The sequence below is a fragment of the Conger conger genome, chromosome 10 (genome assembly GCF_963514075.1).
Source record: "Conger conger chromosome 10, fConCon1.1, whole genome shotgun sequence".
NCBI lineage: Eukaryota > Metazoa > Chordata > Actinopteri > Anguilliformes > Congridae > Conger > Conger conger.
In genome coordinates this window covers 23585252-23604461 of record NC_083769.1, presented here as the reverse complement: position 1 = coordinate 23604461, position 19210 = coordinate 23585252, and the positions used below count along the sequence as shown (strand labels likewise).

The 19210-nt window shown below is 54.5% G+C and overlaps 1 protein-coding gene across 16 annotated transcripts in view; it reads right to left on the bottom strand.

The window, feature by feature from the left end:
• Positions 1-19210, bottom strand: part of huwe1 (HECT, UBA and WWE domain containing E3 ubiquitin protein ligase 1) — a 62938-nt gene that overhangs the window by 19113 nt on the left and 24615 nt on the right. For 11 of the 16 annotated variants that reach the window (XM_061256677.1, XM_061256666.1, XM_061256680.1 and 8 more), the window contains exons 20-53: positions 18789-18880; positions 18485-18684; positions 18317-18374; positions 17692-17868; positions 16555-16800; positions 15973-16106; positions 15727-15842; positions 15148-15324; positions 14537-14753; positions 13902-14024; positions 13164-13413; positions 12514-12861; positions 12131-12253; positions 11245-11340; positions 10830-11099; positions 10506-10658; positions 10177-10304; positions 9312-9393; positions 9018-9194; positions 8525-8687; positions 7738-8159; positions 7021-7216; positions 6475-6642; positions 6025-6173; positions 5812-5878; positions 5213-5430; positions 4474-4685; positions 3948-4130; positions 3082-3394; positions 2910-2985; positions 2661-2762; positions 2205-2332; positions 1481-1640; positions 290-518 (exon numbers count right to left, since the gene is read on the bottom strand). In XM_061256677.1, coding sequence (XP_061112661.1) covers positions 290-518; positions 1481-1640; positions 2205-2332; positions 2661-2762; positions 2910-2985; positions 3082-3394; positions 3948-4130; positions 4474-4685; positions 5213-5430; positions 5812-5878; positions 6025-6173; positions 6475-6642; positions 7021-7216; positions 7738-8159; positions 8525-8687; positions 9018-9194; positions 9312-9393; positions 10177-10304; positions 10506-10658; positions 10830-11099; positions 11245-11340; positions 12131-12253; positions 12514-12861; positions 13164-13413; positions 13902-14024; positions 14537-14753; positions 15148-15324; positions 15727-15842; positions 15973-16106; positions 16555-16800; positions 17692-17868; positions 18317-18374; positions 18485-18684; positions 18789-18880 — 5953 coding nt within the window. The remainder of the gene's footprint in view (positions 1-289; positions 519-1480; positions 1641-2204; positions 2333-2660; positions 2763-2909; positions 2986-3081; positions 3395-3947; positions 4131-4473; positions 4686-5212; positions 5431-5811; positions 5879-6024; positions 6174-6474; positions 6643-7020; positions 7217-7737; positions 8160-8524; positions 8688-9017; positions 9195-9311; positions 9394-10176; positions 10305-10505; positions 10659-10829; positions 11100-11244; positions 11341-12130; positions 12254-12513; positions 12862-13163; positions 13414-13901; positions 14025-14536; positions 14754-15147; positions 15325-15726; positions 15843-15972; positions 16107-16554; positions 16801-17691; positions 17869-18316; positions 18375-18484; positions 18685-18788; positions 18881-19210) is intronic. The other 5 variants (XM_061256671.1, XM_061256682.1, XM_061256679.1 and 2 more) reach the window with 4 other exon arrangements.

Sequence of the window (19210 nt, the reverse complement as noted above, 5' to 3'; positions counted from 1 at the left end):
CAACTGATGCTTCTCATTCACCTATTCATACACACACTCACACCAACGGCGATTGGCTGCCATGCAAGGCGCCGACCAGCTCGTCAGGAGCATTTAGGGGTTAGGTGTCTTGCTCAGGGACACTTCGACACAGCCCGGGCGGGGGATCGAACCGGCAACCCTCCGACTGCCAGACGACTGCTCTTACTGCCTGAGCCATGTCGCCCTGATTATTTGAGCCAAGGTCAAATAAACAGAGAGAGAGGGGGAGAGAGGGAGAGGGAGAGGGAGAGAAGCAGAGCAGCCCCACCTCTGCAGGATCAGGGGCGGGTTGGGTTGGCGGTTGCCGGGGTAGTGGACGTGGATGGTGTGGCCGGTGTTGGCGGTCAGCTGGCGGAGCGTGCGCTGGCTCCTCCCCATTCCCTGCGCCAGGCGGCTGCTGGCTCCGCCCCCTCCCAGGGTGAGGGAGCCGTGGTCTGCGTGCCGCACCATCAGGGGGTGGGAGCTGGGGATGTTCCCTGGGGAGGGAGGGATGTCCGCTGGGAGAGGAGCCCAACAGAGAAACGTTAGCGCAGACGCAACACAGTCCACCCTTTCAGTCCCAAACCCAACGTGCAGGGGCTCAGCCCAAATCCCAGGGGTTTTGGCTTCAATTAAGAAAGTTTAGGATTTAGTAGGGTTTTAATAGGGGCTCAAAACAAGAGTATCGCAGTTGATTGATTGAAAAGGTGGCCATATGGCACTCTTGAGATTGAAAGGGTTAAAATATTTACTGGGATTGGTTATTAGTTAACCAATCTAATATCAGAAGTACTATGAAACAGGCTGTAAAACATATTTATATAGTACTTACAAATGGTACTTACTGACTTTGCTTCACAGTACTAACCACAGAAGTCAATTAGTTACCAAATAATTTCACAAACAGTTGTGTAACTACCCAGGAAAAACCAAGTCATCAGCAGTGAAAGGTTTTACCGGGTCATAATCAAGCGTACCAAAATGAGTTAGCGACTGAAAGCACAGACCACAATGAGTTCAATGACAGAGGGCGTAATAGACATCTTCACTGTGTGCGATATGTGGAACTAAACTCCATCTTCAAGCGGTAATGATCATTTGCATCTATAAACTAGTCACACCGAAAGGATAGTTCTGAACCACAGAAAAAACTTTTTCAATGCAGTGTGGAGGAAGGAAATGAGGTCTAATTGATCAATCACATTGACTGCCCAACTTCAAAATCTCCAAGGAGCCGAACGTTCACCGAGCACAGACCACCAAGAGTGCAATAATGTTTTTTTGCTGAGTCACTGTGTCCAGGCAGAGCTGTAAGCGTTTCGTCCTTTCAGGCCAGAAAAGGCTAAATTGGGGCAGGTGTGTTGCAAGGTCTCCCACAGCGCAGAGACAAACTCAGGTGGTGCAGCAAAGTTGTGGGTCAGGGCAGTACAGCTGACAGGCAGTTCTGGTGGGGGGGGAACGCAAGGAACGACTGGGTCACCTGTGGTGGAGAACATGTTGTCGAACTCGATGATGAGGTCATCGTCGCGGTCGAACCTCTCGAAGCGGATGTGCGGGGCGGCGTTGATGTCGGGGTAATCTTCATCCAGTTCCATCTCCGAGCCTTCGTCATCATCGTCCTCATCGCCCTCTTCATCATCCTGAGATCGGGAGAGGGGAAAGAGCGCTAAAAGGCCTCAGCCTGAACAAGCAGCAGAGACTCCACTGAGAGGGCAATAGCGTCTGCATGGATCAATGGGCATATGCACACATATGTGGTAAAGACACCAGTCTTTAGAACAAGAACAGCGCTCAACAGCTTTGCTCCAACATCAGTATGCCTCATCACTCACAAAGCACATGACTGACTAGAATTCCCTAGAATTTCTCATTTGTAAAAACAGTAATGCCATATAAGCATTTCTAAATACGATTTACGTCAATTCAGTTTTAAAAGAATTTACAAAAATATGACAACTCAATTTCTTGTATTCCCTCTTGGAAAATAAAGTAATTCTATCCTATTCTATATGCTGTGAAAAATGCACATATTAATGATCATATTTGGCTAAAATGATTATGGCAGTAGGCTTGATGCTGGATTTATGCTTCCCTGCACTGAATGTCTCCACTGTGCCTACAGGTGAAATAAATGGATAAACAAACATGCTATGAAATAAAATGAATGGCCTGCCTCCTGCTCTCTCCCCAGACTCAACACAAACCTGGTCGTCTTCCTCCTCTTCCTCCTCCTCTTCCTCCTCGTCCTGACTGTCTTCGTCCTCGTTGCTGCCGCTGGAGTCTTCCTCCTGAGTGTGCTCCTCATCCTCCGGCTCCAGGATGTTCATGGAGTCTGAGAGCGGGGGAGGGACGGAGAGAGAGAGAGAGAGAGAGAAGGGATTACACATGCACTTTCAGTGAGACTGAAAGAGACAGATTGTGACCCAGTACAGGCACAGTGGCCATGGGCTTGACTGTGCAGAAGGGCAGACAGACGCACTGAGAACAGGGCGTTTGAGAACAGGGCGTGTGAGAACAGGGCGTGTGACAACAGGGCGTGTGACAACAGGGCGTGTGACAACAGGGCGTGTGAGACAGTATGTAGGGCAAACACTGCAGTGTTCTGAGAACATAGAGAGCGGGGAGCAGGCCTAGGGGATTGTGGGTGATCAGGGCCACACCTTCTCTGTTTGCCTGCAGAGTGGACGCCTGGCTCAGGTTGATTGACGGGGCCTCGTCCATTAGCACATCCTCCTGTGATTCGTCCTCACCACTGGGCCCAACTGAGGGGGGAAGGCAAACGACCAATCAGAGCCTGGCCTCCAATTCACCTCAACAGCCAATAGGCCTTGCCTCGAAATGACCTCAATGGCCAATTAGATCAGCCCTGTGATAAAGTCTGCAGGTTCCTCAGAGCGCCCCTCTCTTACCGATGATGGTGCTGTTGCCTGTCCCAGCATCTCTCTCCAACAGCTCGTCTATGAGGTCCACCAGCTCGTTCTCCACCTGACAAACACAGCGTTAGTGTCGCACTTATGCATCAGAGGTGTGCGTGTGTGTGCGTGCGCGTGTGTGTGTGTGTGTGTGCACACGTCTCAGTACCTGCATCTCCTGCGTGCCGAGGACCTCAGGCCTGCCAGCGATGACCACGCTGTCTCCCTCCGTCTCCCCGTCCATCAGGTCACTGTCCGGGCCCTGGGCGGGGCCAGCCCCCTCCACGGGCTCTGCCTCCCCGGGGTCTCCGGGGTCCTGCGTGTTGCTGGTGCTGTCCCGGACGGCGCCCGCGGTCTCGTGCTCCGCCTTGCTCTTGCTGGACCCGCCCTTCCCGCCGAACAGGCTGCTGGGCTGGTTGACGATGCGAGACAGCGTCTCCAGAGGCTTCAGCGCCGCGTTCACCGTGTTCGCCATGTTGGGGCTGCGGCAGAGAGGAGAGGAGAGCTGGTTTCACCACAACGCTCCATACAGACGACTAGCACACTGCTCTGTCTGTCTGTCTGTCTGTCTGTCTTGACAGGTCGAGGCTGTGTGTGTGTGTGTGTGTGTCTGTGTGTGTGTGTGTGTGTGTGTGTACCTGGACAGGTCGAGGCTGTGTGTGTGTGTGTGTGTGTGTGTGTGTGTACCTGGACAGGTTGAGGCTGTGTGTGTGTGTGTGTGTGTGTGTGTGTGTGTGTGTGTGTGTGTGTGTGTGTGTGTACCTGGACAGGTCGAGGCTGTGTGTGTGTGTGTGTGTGTGTGTACCTGGACAGGTCGAGGCTGTGTGTGTGTGTGTGTGTGTGTGTGTGTACCTGGACAGGTCGAGGCTGTGTGTGTGTGTCTGTGTGTGTGTGTGTGTATGTGTGTGTGTGTACCTGGACAGGTCGAGGCTGTGTGTCTGTGTGCGTGTACCTGGACAGGTCGAGGCTGTGTGTGTGTGTGTGTGTGTGTGTGTGTGTGTGTGTGTGCGTGAGTGTGTTTGTGTGTGTGTGTACCTGGACAGGTCGAGGCTGTGTGGGACTCTGGCCAGGTCGTTCACCAGGCCCTTCTTGAGGAAGAGGCGGATGATGTTGTTCATGCCGTTGTGCTGCGTCTTGGCGGCAGCGGTGCTGTAGAAGCTGGAGGTGGACGGGCAGGACTCCATGATGGTGCTGATGATGCACATCACTGCCTGCAGCCTGCAGAGAGAGAACGCCATGTCACTCACTCACTCACTCACTCACTCTCACTCTCACTCTCACTCTCACTCTCACTCTCTCACTCTCACTCTCACTCTCACTCTCACTCGCACACACTCTCACACACTCTCACACACTCTCACACACTCTCACACACTCTCACACACTCTCACACACTCTCACACACTCTCACACACACTCACACACACTCACACACACTCACACACACTCACACACACTCACACACACTCACACACACTCACACACCCTCACACACCCTCACACACCCTCACACACCCTCACACACCCTCACACACCCTCGCTCCAGTAAGCGGGTCCTCACCGTGCGTGTTTCTCGGTGCTCTCTGCCATGGCCAGCGCGCGGCTCAGCGCTGCCTTCACCTCGTTCACCAGGGCCACCTGTGCGTCGGTGCCGGTCCCCGCGGCCGCCAGGCTGGCCAGGAAGAGCCGCGCCAGTGCAGGGGTGTCCTTATCCTCCGAGTTCTGCGTGTGAGGCAGCAGGTGGTCCAACACGAACGCCAGAACACTGCAGTCCTGCGGGAGGGAGCGGAGGGACTCAGACTCAGAGCGCACAGAGACAAAGACAGACACACACACAGACAGATAGACACACAGAAGTGCGCGCACACACACAGAAGCACACGCACACACACACACACACACACAGAAGTACGCACGCAGAGGCACATACATACAGACAGAAGCACACACACACACACACACACACAGAAGTACGGACGCAGAGGCAAATACATACAGACAGAAGCACACACACACACACACACACACACACACAGAAGTACACACACACAGATAAATACGCACGCAGAGGCAAATACATACAGACAGAAGCACACACACACACACACACACACATAGAAGTACACACACACACACACAGAAATACGCACGCAGAGGCAAATACATACAGACAGAAGCACGCACACACACACACACACACACACACACACACACACACACACACACACACACACACACACACACACACACACAGAAGTACACATGCAGAGGCACATACATGCACACAGAAGCACACACACCTCTTTGATGAGCTCGGACTGGCCGGCGGTGTAGCAGTAGGAGGCGATGAGGGTGGCGATGCCCACGTAGGAGCGCACCAGCTCGGCCAGCAGCCGCAGGATGGTGGAGGTGGGCATCAGGGGCTTGCTGGCCTTGGCCCCCCGGCTGTCCTCCGAGCCCGCGCCCCTCTCCCCCTCCCGGTCCTTCTTCCCCTCCCGACTCTCCTCTGGGGTCGAGGCTGAGGGACAAAAGAGCAGAGAAACCAGGCTGAACATTTCTGCTGAGTCACAATGTGAAGTGCGTCGCAGCACAGTAACTAGCACCATAAAGCCTCATACGCACAAGCACTGGAAACTGTTTCAAAAACATAAAAACCATCATCAGGGGTTTGATTTCAAAAGCCCTCAGAGCTAGGACCAAAAACATTTTGAAACTGCTCAGGGTGTAGACAGTGTGTACAGTTTGTGTACTCATAGAATCATTCAGAAATTAAATGGCCAATTTTGATCTTTTGGCCTGGGTGGGCGCAAATCACAATCCTCACAGGAGCAGGCGAGAATGGGATTAAAGGGCAGTCATGCACAGGGCTCTAGTGTAGTAGAGAGCAGTGGTGGAGTACCTTCGCCTTGTGGCGTCCCAGACTGAGATGACTCTGCAGCACTTCCATCTGCAGCAAACACCTGAGACTGAGAGAGAGAGAGAGAGAGAGAGAGAGGGAGAGGGAGAGAGGGAAAGGAAGAGGGAGAGAGAGAGGGGTCACCCGTTAAATCTCTCCGACAGACACTCCCACAGTTACTGGCGCACACAGTGACACGCGGTGACACACACTCACATTGATGTTGAAGGCGGTCTGTGAGTCAAAGTCGCTGCCCTGCCGCGTGAGTCTGTACTGCTGGTAAACATTGTCTCCCACGTCCTGCAGGATCTGGCACAGGTCTGGAGCTCCAGAGCCCGTCACTGCCCGAGCCTCACCTCGCTCTGCTGGAGGGGGCAGGGAGAGGAAGGGTTAGTGATCATCCTGCCTGCAGACAGACAGCCAGACACATGCACACAGACAGACAGACAGACAGACAGACAGACAGACAGACAAGCAGACACGCGCACACAGACAGACACAGACACAGACACAGACACAGACACAGACACAGACACAGACACAGACACACACACACACACACACACACACACACACACACACACACACACAGACACAGACACAGACACAGACACACACACAGACACACAAGCACACACAGATACAGTGGTGCCTCGGTGCCCGTACCCTCTTCGGGGGCGTGGTAGGCGGCCAGGGCGTTGAGCATGTCGTAAATCACGTCTTTGATGGGGTCAGGAATGGGGGGCAGGGGACACAGCTTGAGGGGTGTGGTCTTCACCAGCTGCACGGCGTTTGGACCTTTAATCCGCAAGTTCTCAAACTCATCATCTGAGGCTGGGGAGAATTGAGGGGGGAAAGGGGGAGTAGAGGGGGAAGAGAAGGGAAGAGTGGAGGAAAACTAAATCAGAACTGAATAACATTGCACACCTAAACAAGCTGCTACACTTCTCAAAGGTGTGCAGTGAAGCTGAGAGGTAGACATCTGAAGCTGAACTGTTCGGGGGATGAAGCTGAACTATAGGGAGCTGAACTGTGTGCAGATGAACAGTGTGCAGATGAACAGTGTGCAGATGAACAGTGTGCAGATGAACAGTGTGCAGATGAGGCTGAACAGTGTGCAGATGAGGCTGAACAGTGTGCAGATGAGGCTGAACTGTAGGGAGCTGAACAGTGTGCAGATGAACAGTGTGCAGATGAACAGCAGTCTCTCACCGGTGCCGGTGCCTCGGGGAGCGGGCAGGGCGATGCGGACGCAGCTGTTGGCCGTGTCGGTGAAGCACTCGGGGTTGCGGCAGGCGGCCGGCCCCAGCACCCGCAGGATGTAGTTTATCTCCCTGGAGCCCAGGCTGCCCGACACCACGCCCGAGGTGGTGCTGCCCGCCCCGCTGGTCACCGCTGACCGCACCACCTGCCAAATAACACGACCACAATCACCACCGCGAACACGAACACAAGCGCCCGCAGCCTTCTGCTCACCCGCTCACATCCTACAGAGCTCGGGCTGCAAATACCCAGAGGAAGCAGACAGGCAGATGGTGGAGAGTGGGCAGAGTGGAGGGAAGAGAGAAGGATACAGGAGGAGAGCAGGTAGAGCATAAGAAAGGGATTGAAACAGATGGATAGAGGGAGGAGAGCAGGTGGATGGCAGAAGAGAGAAATAGAGACAGATGGACAGAGGGAAGGGAGCAGGTAGAGGGTAAGTGTAGTGACAGGGATAGACGGAGGGGAGTGAGTGCAGGCGCTTATTACAGAGCGGGGCAGACAGACAAATGAAGGGAGAGACAGGGGGAGGGCGGGAGACAGAGGGACAGGGGGAGGGAGAGACAGGGGGAGGGCGGGAGACAGAGGGACAGGGGGAGGGAGAGACAGGGGGAGGGCGGGAGACAGAGGGACAGGGGGAGGGAGACACAGACGGAGGGACAGACAGACCTTCTCCATGGTGTGGCGCAGGGTGGCGGGGTCCTCGATGACGTGGCGGAACAGCAGCGTGACGAGCGGGGTGAAGCCGTTGAAGCCGGAGCTCTGCGTGAGGCCCAGGATCATGCGGGTGCTCTTGAGCTCGGCGAACATCATGGCGTAGCGGTGCGTGCGCGTCAGACGCAGGCACAGCCGCAGCGTGGCGTGGAGCGTGTCCGGGTCCACAGGCACCCCGATCATGCTGACGCAGGCGCGGATCAGCACCGTGGTCATCTCGCCCGTCAGGCCCTGGATCACCGCCCCGCCCGCCTGAGCCGCGTCCGCCACCACCGCCGCCGGCACCGCGGGGCCGTCCGGGGCGGGGCGCGGGGGCGGGGGCGAGGGCTCCTGCCCGTCTTTGGGGGCGTTCATCTCCACGGTGACGGAGGCCGAATCTAGAAACGTGGGAAGACGACGGGGGGAAATCGTTTAGTGCGTGCTGGTAAAAGTGGGGGAAAAAGGAGTGAAATGAAAGGAGGAGTGCGGGGGATGAGCAGATGGTAGAGAACATGAGGGCGAGGAGACCACACTGGTGTGGCTGTGATAAATTTGCCGGGTGCCCATCAGACTCATTAGCCACAGGCTATGAGCACGTTATGACTGTGCAAGCTTCCAGTCTTCTGGGCAAGCCTTGACCTCAGAATAAGACCAGGATATTGATTGATTGAGTGTGTGTGTGTGTATGTGTGTGTGTGTGTGTGTGTGTGTGTGTGTGTGTGTGTGTGTGAGAGAGAGAGGAAGTGCGGGCGTGTGCCATTACCTGCATCAGCCTGAGTCTCCTCCTCCTTCCCTCGCTCTCTCTCTCCTTCCTCCCCCTCTCTCTCCATGTCGGTGATGCTTCCGTTCTTGGAGGGTTTGGGGGTGCGAGGCACCCTCTGCACCGTCAGCATCACCGGCCGCCGGTTACCTGTCTCCTCGTTCACCTGAGAGAACCAGGGACGGAAAGGCAGAGGGTTACAGAACTATTTTACCAGCACCAAGTTACAGGTAGGGTGTGTTACTTGCACCACAATAAAGTGCATAGAGCGAAACTATTTTTGTTGAACTGAACCAGCCACTGTGTCTAATGGATGAACAATAGAAGCCTACTGAAGTGGGAGAAAGAAGTGTCGATACGAGTCCCAGTATGACTAGCCTACCGGTCCATTCTGGAACAAGACAGCGTTGAAACGGCAGGTTCTGTTGCAGCTGCCAACATTCGCAGAACTACGGCGCAGAAGGAGGACAGCCTCAGCACGCCCTGAATGTCTCACCTGCACCATGGTGTTGAACTGCACGGTGTATCTGCGGCGGCCGGCGGTGAAGCGCACGCTGCTCTCCCCGGCCCTCCAGGCCGAGTCGATGGTGCTGTTGTTGCTGGCGCTGTAGCTGCACCAGCGGCCCGACCGGTCGTCAAACCAGCGCCAGTTATTCCCGTTCGGCTGCAGGTACTGCGGAGAGAGGGAGGGGAAACGGAGAGAGAGAGAGAAAGTGAGGCGTCAGGATGAGAACGGGACAGAACGTGAGCGTACTGTTCTCACAGTTAACCGATCCGAAGCGAGACCAACCTTGTTCATCTGCGCTCTGCGTTTGGAGGAGACCGCGGTCTTCTCGTAAAAGTCGATGAGCAGCAGCACTGGGGTCATCCACCTGCACAGAGCGGGAGAGAGAGGGGTCACAGTGCTGCCACAGAGTGTCTGTCCCCACAGAGTGTCTGTCCCCACTATGAAGGGTATAGAGATCAGTACAGGCTACTGGGAATGGTCTGTATGGTATAGTGTGGGGTATAAATTATAGTAAATAGGGTAGGGTGTAAGGTGTAGGGTATAGCATCCGGGTTATTGTACTGGGTATAAGTGCGCAGGGTATTGTGTAGGGTATAGCACTGAATGTAGGATGTAGGGCATAGGGTACAGCACTGGGTGTAGGATGTAGGGCATAGGGTACAGCACTGGGTGTAGGATGTAGGGCATAGGGTACAGCACTGGGTGTAGGCAGTAGGGCATAGGGTACAGCACTGGGTGTAGGATGTAGGGCATAGGGTACAGCACTGGGTGTAGGATGTAGGGCATAGGGTACAGCACTGGGTGTAGGATGTAGGGCATAGGGTACAGCACTGGGTGTAGGATGTAGGGCATAGGGTACAGCACTGGGTGTAGGATGTAGGGCATAGGGTACAGCACTGGGTGTAGGATGTAGGGCATAGGGTACAGCACTGGGTGTAGGATGTAGGGCATAGGGTACAGCACTGGGTGTAGGATGTAGGGCATAGGGTACAGCACTGGGTGTAGGCTGTAGGGCATAGGGTACAGCACTGGGTGTAGGATGTAGGGCATAGGGTACAGCACTGGGTGTAGGCTGTAGGGCATAGGGTACAGCACTGGGTGTAGGATGTAGGGCATAGGGTACAGGGTGAAGGGTGAAATGACTCACTTGGGCGTCTGAACGTCCTTCTGCTCCTTGGCAGCCTGCAGGGTGGGCTGCACCACCTCCAGCAGCTTAATCAGCACGTTGAGAATCTCACTGCTCTCCACAATCCTCGCACACGACAGCTTCAGCTCCTGCACAACACACAGGAACCAGAGCCATCAGCACACTGCGTGTGTGTGTGTGAATGGTAGGATTAGTTTGTTTCTCTGACCAACAGAAAGGCTGGTCCTCCGTCATGGGGTGGTATGTCATGGTCCTATAAAAATGTATATGTGTGTGTTTGTGTGTGTGTGTGTGTGTGTGTGCGTGCGTGTGTGTGTGTGTACACCTACCTCAAACAGCAGGGTGAGCAGCAGGATGCGTGTGGCCAGGTTGGAGGCCTGTGGCAGGGTCACCATCTGACTGGTCCACTCCGACACGGTCTTTGTGTCGCTGGTGGTCAGAGGAACAGCTGCTTTGATCAGGACATCGGCTGCCTCCCACACCTGCAGGAGGGAGAGGGAAAGGAAGTGAGACAGAGAGACCCAGGGAAAGAGAGAGGGATGGAGAGAAAGGGAAGGCAAAAGCGACGGGGAGAGAAGAGGGAGAGACGGGTGAGACACGGGAAAGACAGGACACCCATGCACAAGGCGCCGGCGTCGAGGCGCCCCGGTTACCTGGTTGACGACCTGGCGGAGGATGAGGTCACGGTACTCGGGGCCGCTCCGCTTGATGGCGGTCATGAGCAGGTCGCACACGCGGTACACGGTGTCGGGCAGCTCGTCCAGCAGGTGGAAGCAGCCGGGCAGCATGGTGTCTGTGAACGCGTGCAGCTCGGCCGAGTCCAGAGGCTCCGCCTCCAGGAAGCGCTCCAGGCAGCGCGCCTCTTCCTCCTCGGCCCGCTCCCGCGCCCGCCGCTCCTCCTCCTCGCGCCTCCTCGCCGCCTCCTGCAGGAGAACGGAGGGGGGGGGGGGGGGGGGGTGTGAGTCAGGCGCTGGGGGTATGTGTATGTGCAACAGCGTGTGAGAGCGGTCGGTGTGTGCGTGTGCGTGCATACGTTTGCGTGCGTGTTTGATGTGGAAGTGCGCGTACCTCTGGTGAGTCAGAGCGCTGCTCCATGCTGACTTCCTGTCCCAATGACATCGCGATCGCTCGCATCATCTGGTCCTCTTCAGACATGGTCAGATCCTGCGACGCGCACAATAAACGCAGACCGTACACAGTCAGCGCGTAGCACAGCACGCAATCACCACACAACACGGGCCACGCGCCACTGAATACCAGAGTGCATAGGCAGGCATCAGATAACAGCAACAATGACCGACCATCGGACTGAATAAGGTGGGTAGGAGTGCGTCTGCACAGACGGAGGTTCAGAGCACTACAATATGGTTCAGGCTTCACATTCGTCAGATGGCCATGTAGCCCGACTTCAGCTGTCAAATTCAAAAGGCTATATTGGCAGGAAATGCATTGACCAATACTGCCAAAGCTGACTGCAGCATACCGGAACACCAACTCAGACAAACTCTCCCCGGTGGGAAGAAAATAGAGAAGTGAAGACCTCCCAGCGTGTGCGCGCATGTAATATCCAGCAAAAGCACAATGAATGATGAGATTCAGTCTCAAACAGTGTTCAGCACCCTTTGGCCATTGAAGAAAAAGGGTCACGGACACCCTGAAGAATAACCACAATATTTGTTTACCCGACAGTCTGCATCTCGGACCTACTGTATGGATGCGAGGCATGCAGTGTACATAGCCGTGCTCCGAAAGCTACCAATACCCCAAATCACTTTTACCTGGCCAGTGTGTAAGCATTGCTGTGTGTCCACGATCAGACTACATAGCCACCAAAACACTCATGAATAGGAGAAGTTGGTCATCGTTGGATACAATGGACAACCAACAATATATGCGTGTGTGTGTGTGTGTGTGTGTGTGTGTGTGTGTGTGTGTGTGTGTGTGCGTGCCATACCCGGGCAACTCCGCTCAGCATGGGAGGGGGGTGAGTCAGCAGGTACTCGGTGGCCTGCTCCATGGTGCTGGTGTTGAGCAAGGCCTCCATGGCGTGCTCTCTGGAGAAACCCATGTCCATCAGCTGTTGGAGAAGCAGAAGCAGGACAGGTCAGTGCAGGAAGGGAGAAGAGCCACACAAAAGGGAATGGAAAACTGTGGAAGGGGCAGGAAATGGTTTGGAGGGGGAGGAACAGGAAGTGGCAGGTGTCCCATTTCCCTACCACTCTCCTTTTGTATATTCCTTCCCCGCTCAGCAAGCTGTTAAACAGCTGCCAGAGATACGAGTCCTGAGGCCAGAGGGGGCAGTGTGGCCCCCTTCCTCGCGCTGAAGCCACACTTCACCTGCGTGAGCTGCTGCTGGTTGACCTGGGGCTCTCTCCTGGGGGTGGAGGCGGTCCCTTCCTCGGCCGTCCCCGCCGCCGGCGGGGCCCCGGCGGCCGTGGTGGCCCCCGTGGCCCCGCCCGTTCCAGCGGGTCCGGGGGGAGCGCTGGGGGCCCCGGCGGCTCCCGGGGCGGGGGCCTCCTCCTCGGGCCGCGCCCCGCCCTCGCGCTCCTTGGCCAGGCGCTCGCGGATGGTGGGCTCGCCCCGCAGGATGTGGCACAGGATGGCCAGCATGGACTCCGCCATGCGGCCCCCGTACACCTTCAGCGGCCGCCGGTTCCACAGGCTGCGGATGCAGCTGAAGGCCGCCTGCCAGAGGAGAGAGGTGTTCACACAAACACACGGCACGCGTACACACAGGGCTATATGCGGAACTGCATAGAGCAAAGGCACATTAAATAAGATAATATAAAATATTTTAAATAAAAACAGCAGGTTATATTCCATTGTGACAATCCGCATTGTCAGCAACCACTGAAATCATACTTCATTAAATGAGATGAGACCGAGAAAGGAGTCCGTTTCATGCCACTCTAACAGCACTGGGTTTGAAGGCTCAGATGAGCAATGGCCCTGTTTTGGGGGTGGGGGTGGGGGGGTCTCACACTGACCTTCTGCGTGACGATGAGGAAGCGCAGGGCGCTGAACTGCGGGGCGGCGGGCGTGGTGCTGGGCGTGGCGGCGGGCGTCTTGGCGGGCAGGGCGTGAGGGGAGTCCAGCACGGTGCTGGGGTTCACCATCTTCTCCACCAGCATCAGCCAGGCGTCCAGGAACTCGCCCGTGCCGTCGGGCAGCTCAGAGTGCTCCAGACCCTCTGACACCGGCACCTTCCCGCCCATCGACAGCGCCCAGTTAAAGGTCCTGCGGGAGGGACACGGGGAAAAGGATGAGAAGGAAAGCATTAGAGAAGTCAAGAGGAAGAAAAGGATAAGGCACAACAAGCAAGTCGGACTGTGCTACCTCAATAATGTGGAACACCAAGCAGAGAAACAAACTACATCAAGGAAAACTCCAATCTGACTTAACGTGTCCAAAAGTACTATTTTTCTTTTCTACTGCATTTGATGGATTAGTTCCACTGACTGATAGGGGTATGTTGGGCATAGGGTTTAGCCTGCAGGGTATTATGCCACAGATTGAACTAATCTGGTGTCCCAGGTCTAAATTCACCCTGATTAGAAGAGAAGAATGAACTCCGGCAATACTACAGGCTCAGAGGCCCAGATGCGAGTATTCCTGGCCTAAATTCACGATCCCTCAAACAACCCTGCTCTGCCCCTGGGTGGGGTAAAAAGCCTGTGAGACATTTCAGTGGAACAGCAGTGGGTAACAGCAGCGCGCTAACTCACTCGAAGAGTGCGTCGTGTCCTCCAGAGCAGAAGAACTTCTGCAGCATGAGGTGGTAGGGGTACTTCCTCTCATCGAACAGCATCGGGGACGTGAACCCCACCGAACAGATGAAGAACGTCAGTCTGCAGGGAGGAGAGAGGAAGAGGCGGGAGGCCTTGTTGTCAGTACAGCTTTTATCTGTGTTAGTTTTCCCTTTAATTACAAGCATCATGTTGAGAGCAAAGTGTTTTAACAGCCCTAGCGCACCAGGGGCTACACAACTAAAAATGTGTCGAGAACGCCTTAAATTCTGCTAGGCAAGGTTTTTATTAAATGGGTGTTCGTTCCATTCACAGGAATTTTCATCTGCAAATGACCCTTCAAATAAATGCAAGAGCACAACAAGCAGAATGACTGATATTACGGTTTTGAACCATATCCTTGCATTTTGTCTTCTCCTTTATAGCAAAATATGCAAAGTAAGCTTTCCATTTTGTTTATTCGCTGCCAGGTTCCAGCTGCCTGCAAGTGTGACTTTCAAACCTCAGCAGGTACACAAAGTTTGTTTCCCTGACACCCGTTTTCGGTCTTTGAAACGCAGTCATCCCTAAGGCCTGGCAGGGCCCGGGTTCTGACCGCATTCCCCCGGCAGTACCTGAAGCGTGGGGTGGGCGTGTAGGGGGGCGGCTGCCAGCTCAGGCCCTTGGTCAGCAGCTTGGTGAGGGACGAGGCCGTGGAGCGGGCGGCGGGCGTGGGGGCGGTGCCGGTGCTGGGGGCGTGGTGGGAGCGGCGTTGCCGCACCGGGGAGCCCACACAGAGCTTCACCAGCAGCCCGAACAGCTCAGCCAGGGCCCGGCCCAAACGGGAGGAGGCTGGAGGGTCAGATAAAGGGGGAGGGTGAGCGATTAAACGGACGCATACGAACACACCTCAGCCTGTATTCACATACTTGGGAACTTCCTTCAACGTGCAATACCCCATTCGACATGTACACTCACAAACACAGACGCGTATGCACCTACACCGTTGCTCCTCAATCCTGGTCCTGGAGAGCCGCAAGGTGTGCTGCCTCTTAATGTTACTCAGCACTTAACTGATCATTTAAAGCAGTTAATTACACAGTTAACTCGCCCTCACCTGCTTCCTTGGGTCTGAACTGGTTTGCTGATATTAAGACAAAAACCAGCGCACACTGCGGCTCTCCAGGACCAGGTGTGAGGACCACTAGCCTACACAGAAAACATCCGCGTGCAGACGGGCACTGACCTGAGAGCAGTGGTTTGATCTGTTTGATGCGGGCGGCCATGGCCGGGGTGAGTTTGGGCTTGGCTTTGGGGTCGGTGGCTGTGGGCTCGTCCGTCTCCATGGGGGCCAGCGTGTCGCCGTCCAGCCCCATGCCCTCCAGCAGGCCCTGGGCTGACGTGTCCACGCCCTCGCTCTCCTCTGCAGGGCAGGATGGGACAGCCGTCAGTACACACGGGCCTCCTGCAGGCCTGCAGGCTGCAGCAGCTACATACTGAATACCATACTGCAGCGCACAGAGCCGCTATTCCCTTACAGGCTACGCAAACCCAACATCAACCGGCACCTGCTCTCACTTTTACTTCACATTTATCTGTTATAACTTACTACAGGGGCTTACTACTCCTTTTAAGTACATCAGTAGTGATTTAAGATGCAAGGCTCGTGAAACATTTAAAAATAAACCATGGGCCCGCTGGTCTAAATAGAGCAAAACAGCCAAATAAAATGTAAAAAAGCCGATAGCAGCAGGAGTAAACATGAGGAAAAGGTCCATGATAAGAGAAAGGCTCATGAGCAGGACCGAGCATGTGCATGACTCACTACCTGTCCTCCGGACACCCGGGGCAGCAGGGGGCGCTGTGCTGCCGGCCGGCCGCTCCTCTTTGGGCACCAGCTTCAGCATGTCAGCCTGGCCAAACTCGCAACCTGGGGGCAGACTGCAGCAACAGACGGTTTTGTCAGACAAACAGCCGTTCAGCAAACAAATGCTCCAGTGTCTTTCGGTAACACGAGACATTCCCGAAACCTACCCAACGGAAGCATGAAACAGCAATAACCAACACAAACCTGTTGGGCGTGCAGAGGGACAGCAGGACGGTGCTCTCCCACACCAGGGAGCAGTACAGCTGGCTCAGCTTGTTCAGAACCGTCAGCCCCAGCTGGGAACCCCACTGGTTCACTGAGATCACCCTGATCTCACTCTGTGAGGAGACAGGACTGTCAGACACACACACACATACACACACACACATATCCACAAACACACCCTCCCTTAATTTATCCCGTTTCCATCAGTTGATAGTCAGTACGACAGAACAATTATAACATTCATTCTTTATTGTAGATCATTCGTTTTTGGTTTGGCTTTCCATTGGCGCACATTATGGTGACTGTTCTGATAGCCTATATCCAAAATAATGGTGTATGTTTGTCCCTGGTTGAGAGATGTGACCCATGCCAATTACTGGCTACAACCATTGGACACCATGAGAAGCGCTGTTTTTGTACTGCATCCCGTATATGCTTCTGATGGAAGACGCAGTACTGCTTCAGTTTTGCCCCTTAAAGGGCTACTTTTTCACCCGTGTGAAATCTTCAGGATGAAGATGACACTCTGACACACGCACACACACAAGCCCTGAGCCTCACCTGGCCGACTCTGCAGGTGTGGACGAACATCATGATGTAGGCGTGCGCGGCGGTGAGCGCGTGCAGCAGGGGCGTGGCGCGGGCGGACAGCGTGGCGTCGGTCACGTGACTGGCGGTGGCCAGCTCGCGGAGCAGCACAGAGCCCCCGGGGGCCTCGATGGGCCGGTGCAGGGGCTCCAGCGCCGTCAGGATCAGGTCCAGCTGACACAGGCCCTCCTGCAGCACCTTGGGCTCGTGGGACAGGGTCTGCGACAAAAACAGACCTTTACACTCACTGCTGTATCCAACATACCACTACCAGTTTACACTCACACTGCTGTACCCAACATACCCCTACCAGTTTACACTGCTGTACCCAACATACCCCTACCAGTTTACACTCACACTGCTGTACCCAACATACCGCTACCAGTTTACACTGCTGTACCCAACATACCCCTATCAGTTTACACTCACTGCTGTACCCAACATACCCCTACCAGTTTACACTCACACTGCTGTACCCAACATACCCCTATCAGTTTACACTCACTGCTGTACCCAACATACCCCTACCAGTTTACACTCACACTGCTGTACCCAACATACCCCTATCAGTTTACACTGCTGTACCCAACATACCCCTACCAGTTTACACTCACACTGCTGTACCCAACATACCCCTACCAGTTTACACTGCTGTATCCAACATACCCCTATCAGTTTACACTGCTGTACCCAACATACCCCTACCAGTTTACACTCACACTGCTGTACCCAACATACCCCTACCAGTTTACACTCACACTGCTGTACCCAACATACCCCTACCAGTTTACACTGCTGTATCCAACATACCCCTATCAGTTTACACTCACACCGCTGTACCCAACATACCCCTACCAGTTTACACTCACACTGCTGTATCCAGCATACCCCTACCAGTTTACACTCACACTGCTGTACCCAGCATACCCCTACCAGTTTACACTCACACTGCTGTACCCAACATACCCCTATCAGTTTACACTCACACTGCTGCTATACTGTTACACCAAACTCTAAAAAAAAAAAAAAGCGCAGTCTGTCTGAACACCATTTTAATTCCCCTGGTCTCTCAGGCTACATGTGACTATGCCCTCCATAAGCTGGACTCACCAGTATGGACTTGCAGACCCCAGCGACGGCCTGGCAGGCAGCAGAGGTGGGGAAGTCGATGGGCAGGTTGGGCAGTCCCAGGATGGACACCAGCGGCTGCAGGCCCTTCTGACTCACAAACTCCTGGCAGTGGTCGTCTGTGGTGTTATTGCTGAGGATCGACTCTACAAACTTCATCTGCAGGGAAACGCACACAGAAAAGGCCTTAAACTCAAGCAAATGCAAAAAAAAGCAATGCATTTTGAATTAATGCATGTGAACGGATCCGGAAATTAATTAATATATAGCTTGAACACATCCAGTTTGCAATTCCTTGGTCCAAAGATTCAAACTATGGGACTCTAGTGAACTCAAAATGCAACAGCAGATTCTCCCTATCCCAAACGTACTATGTGTTCCAAATGCCTGTATATTTGTAGTCAAATGACCAATAGACAGGTAAGTCCACTCATATGGCTGGCAATCATTAACCTAACATTAACATTGCCTGTACATGAACCTCAACCAAAACATTAAACCTGGCCGGTTACATTACATGTGATTCTATTCATCGCTGTGAAAAAAGAGGCTCTAGAGGAAAAAGCAGCTGACGCCGCTGGTGCACTGTCATCATGAGGACACTCACAACGTTAAGGATGTAGTCCATCAGGGGGATGGGAATGCGCTCCTCAGTGCCAACGACCCTGAAACACAAACACACCGCTTGAGACCCATGAGCGCACACAAACACAGCTACACAAAAGCCACGCTCGTGACTCAGCACAAGCTCCAGTGAATAAACGGTTAAACTGACTGTCTGTTGCTCTCTGGCTCCCCCTGCTGAGTGAAGGAGTGCAGAGCCTCCTCTTCCTCTTCGTCTTCGCTGGAGGCCTCCTCCGCGGCGTGGCTGGACCGGGCCGGGGGCGCGGACACGGACCCGTCCGCCTTCTGGATAGACGGCTTCTGGCAGATGTACTCTGCGGCCCGACCCAGGGTGCAGATCTCCTCCAGCAGCTGTAGGGGGCAGCAGAGAGAGGAGTGAGACTGTGTATGCCGTGGGGTCGCTGTGAGGAGCAGGGTCTATCGCGCGGTCTCTTGTGCAGCCGCGCCCCGCTCACCTTGATGATGGCGGTGGTGGCGTCAGTCTTCAGGGTGGGCTGGTGCCTCATCAGCTCATCCACCGCACTGCCCAGATTAGATGCAGTGTCTCCTGTAACACACACGCAGTACTGTAACACACAGACAGGCCTGGAACACACACACACACACAACACACACAACACACACAACACACACAACACACACAACACACACACAGGCCTGAAACGCACATTCACACAGTGAGGAGCCCTGCTCTGTGCTGCTTGTTGGTATGTGCTCCAAGAGTGAGCCAGAGGGACCTGTCTCCAGTTTGAGCAACATACACATACCCTTCATTGTTTTTTTCGGGGTTTTCTTTTTTGGGGGAGGGGGGGTTGCACCATACAACACTGCTTCACCATACATTCCACACATCCAATGTAAGGCACAACTGATGATA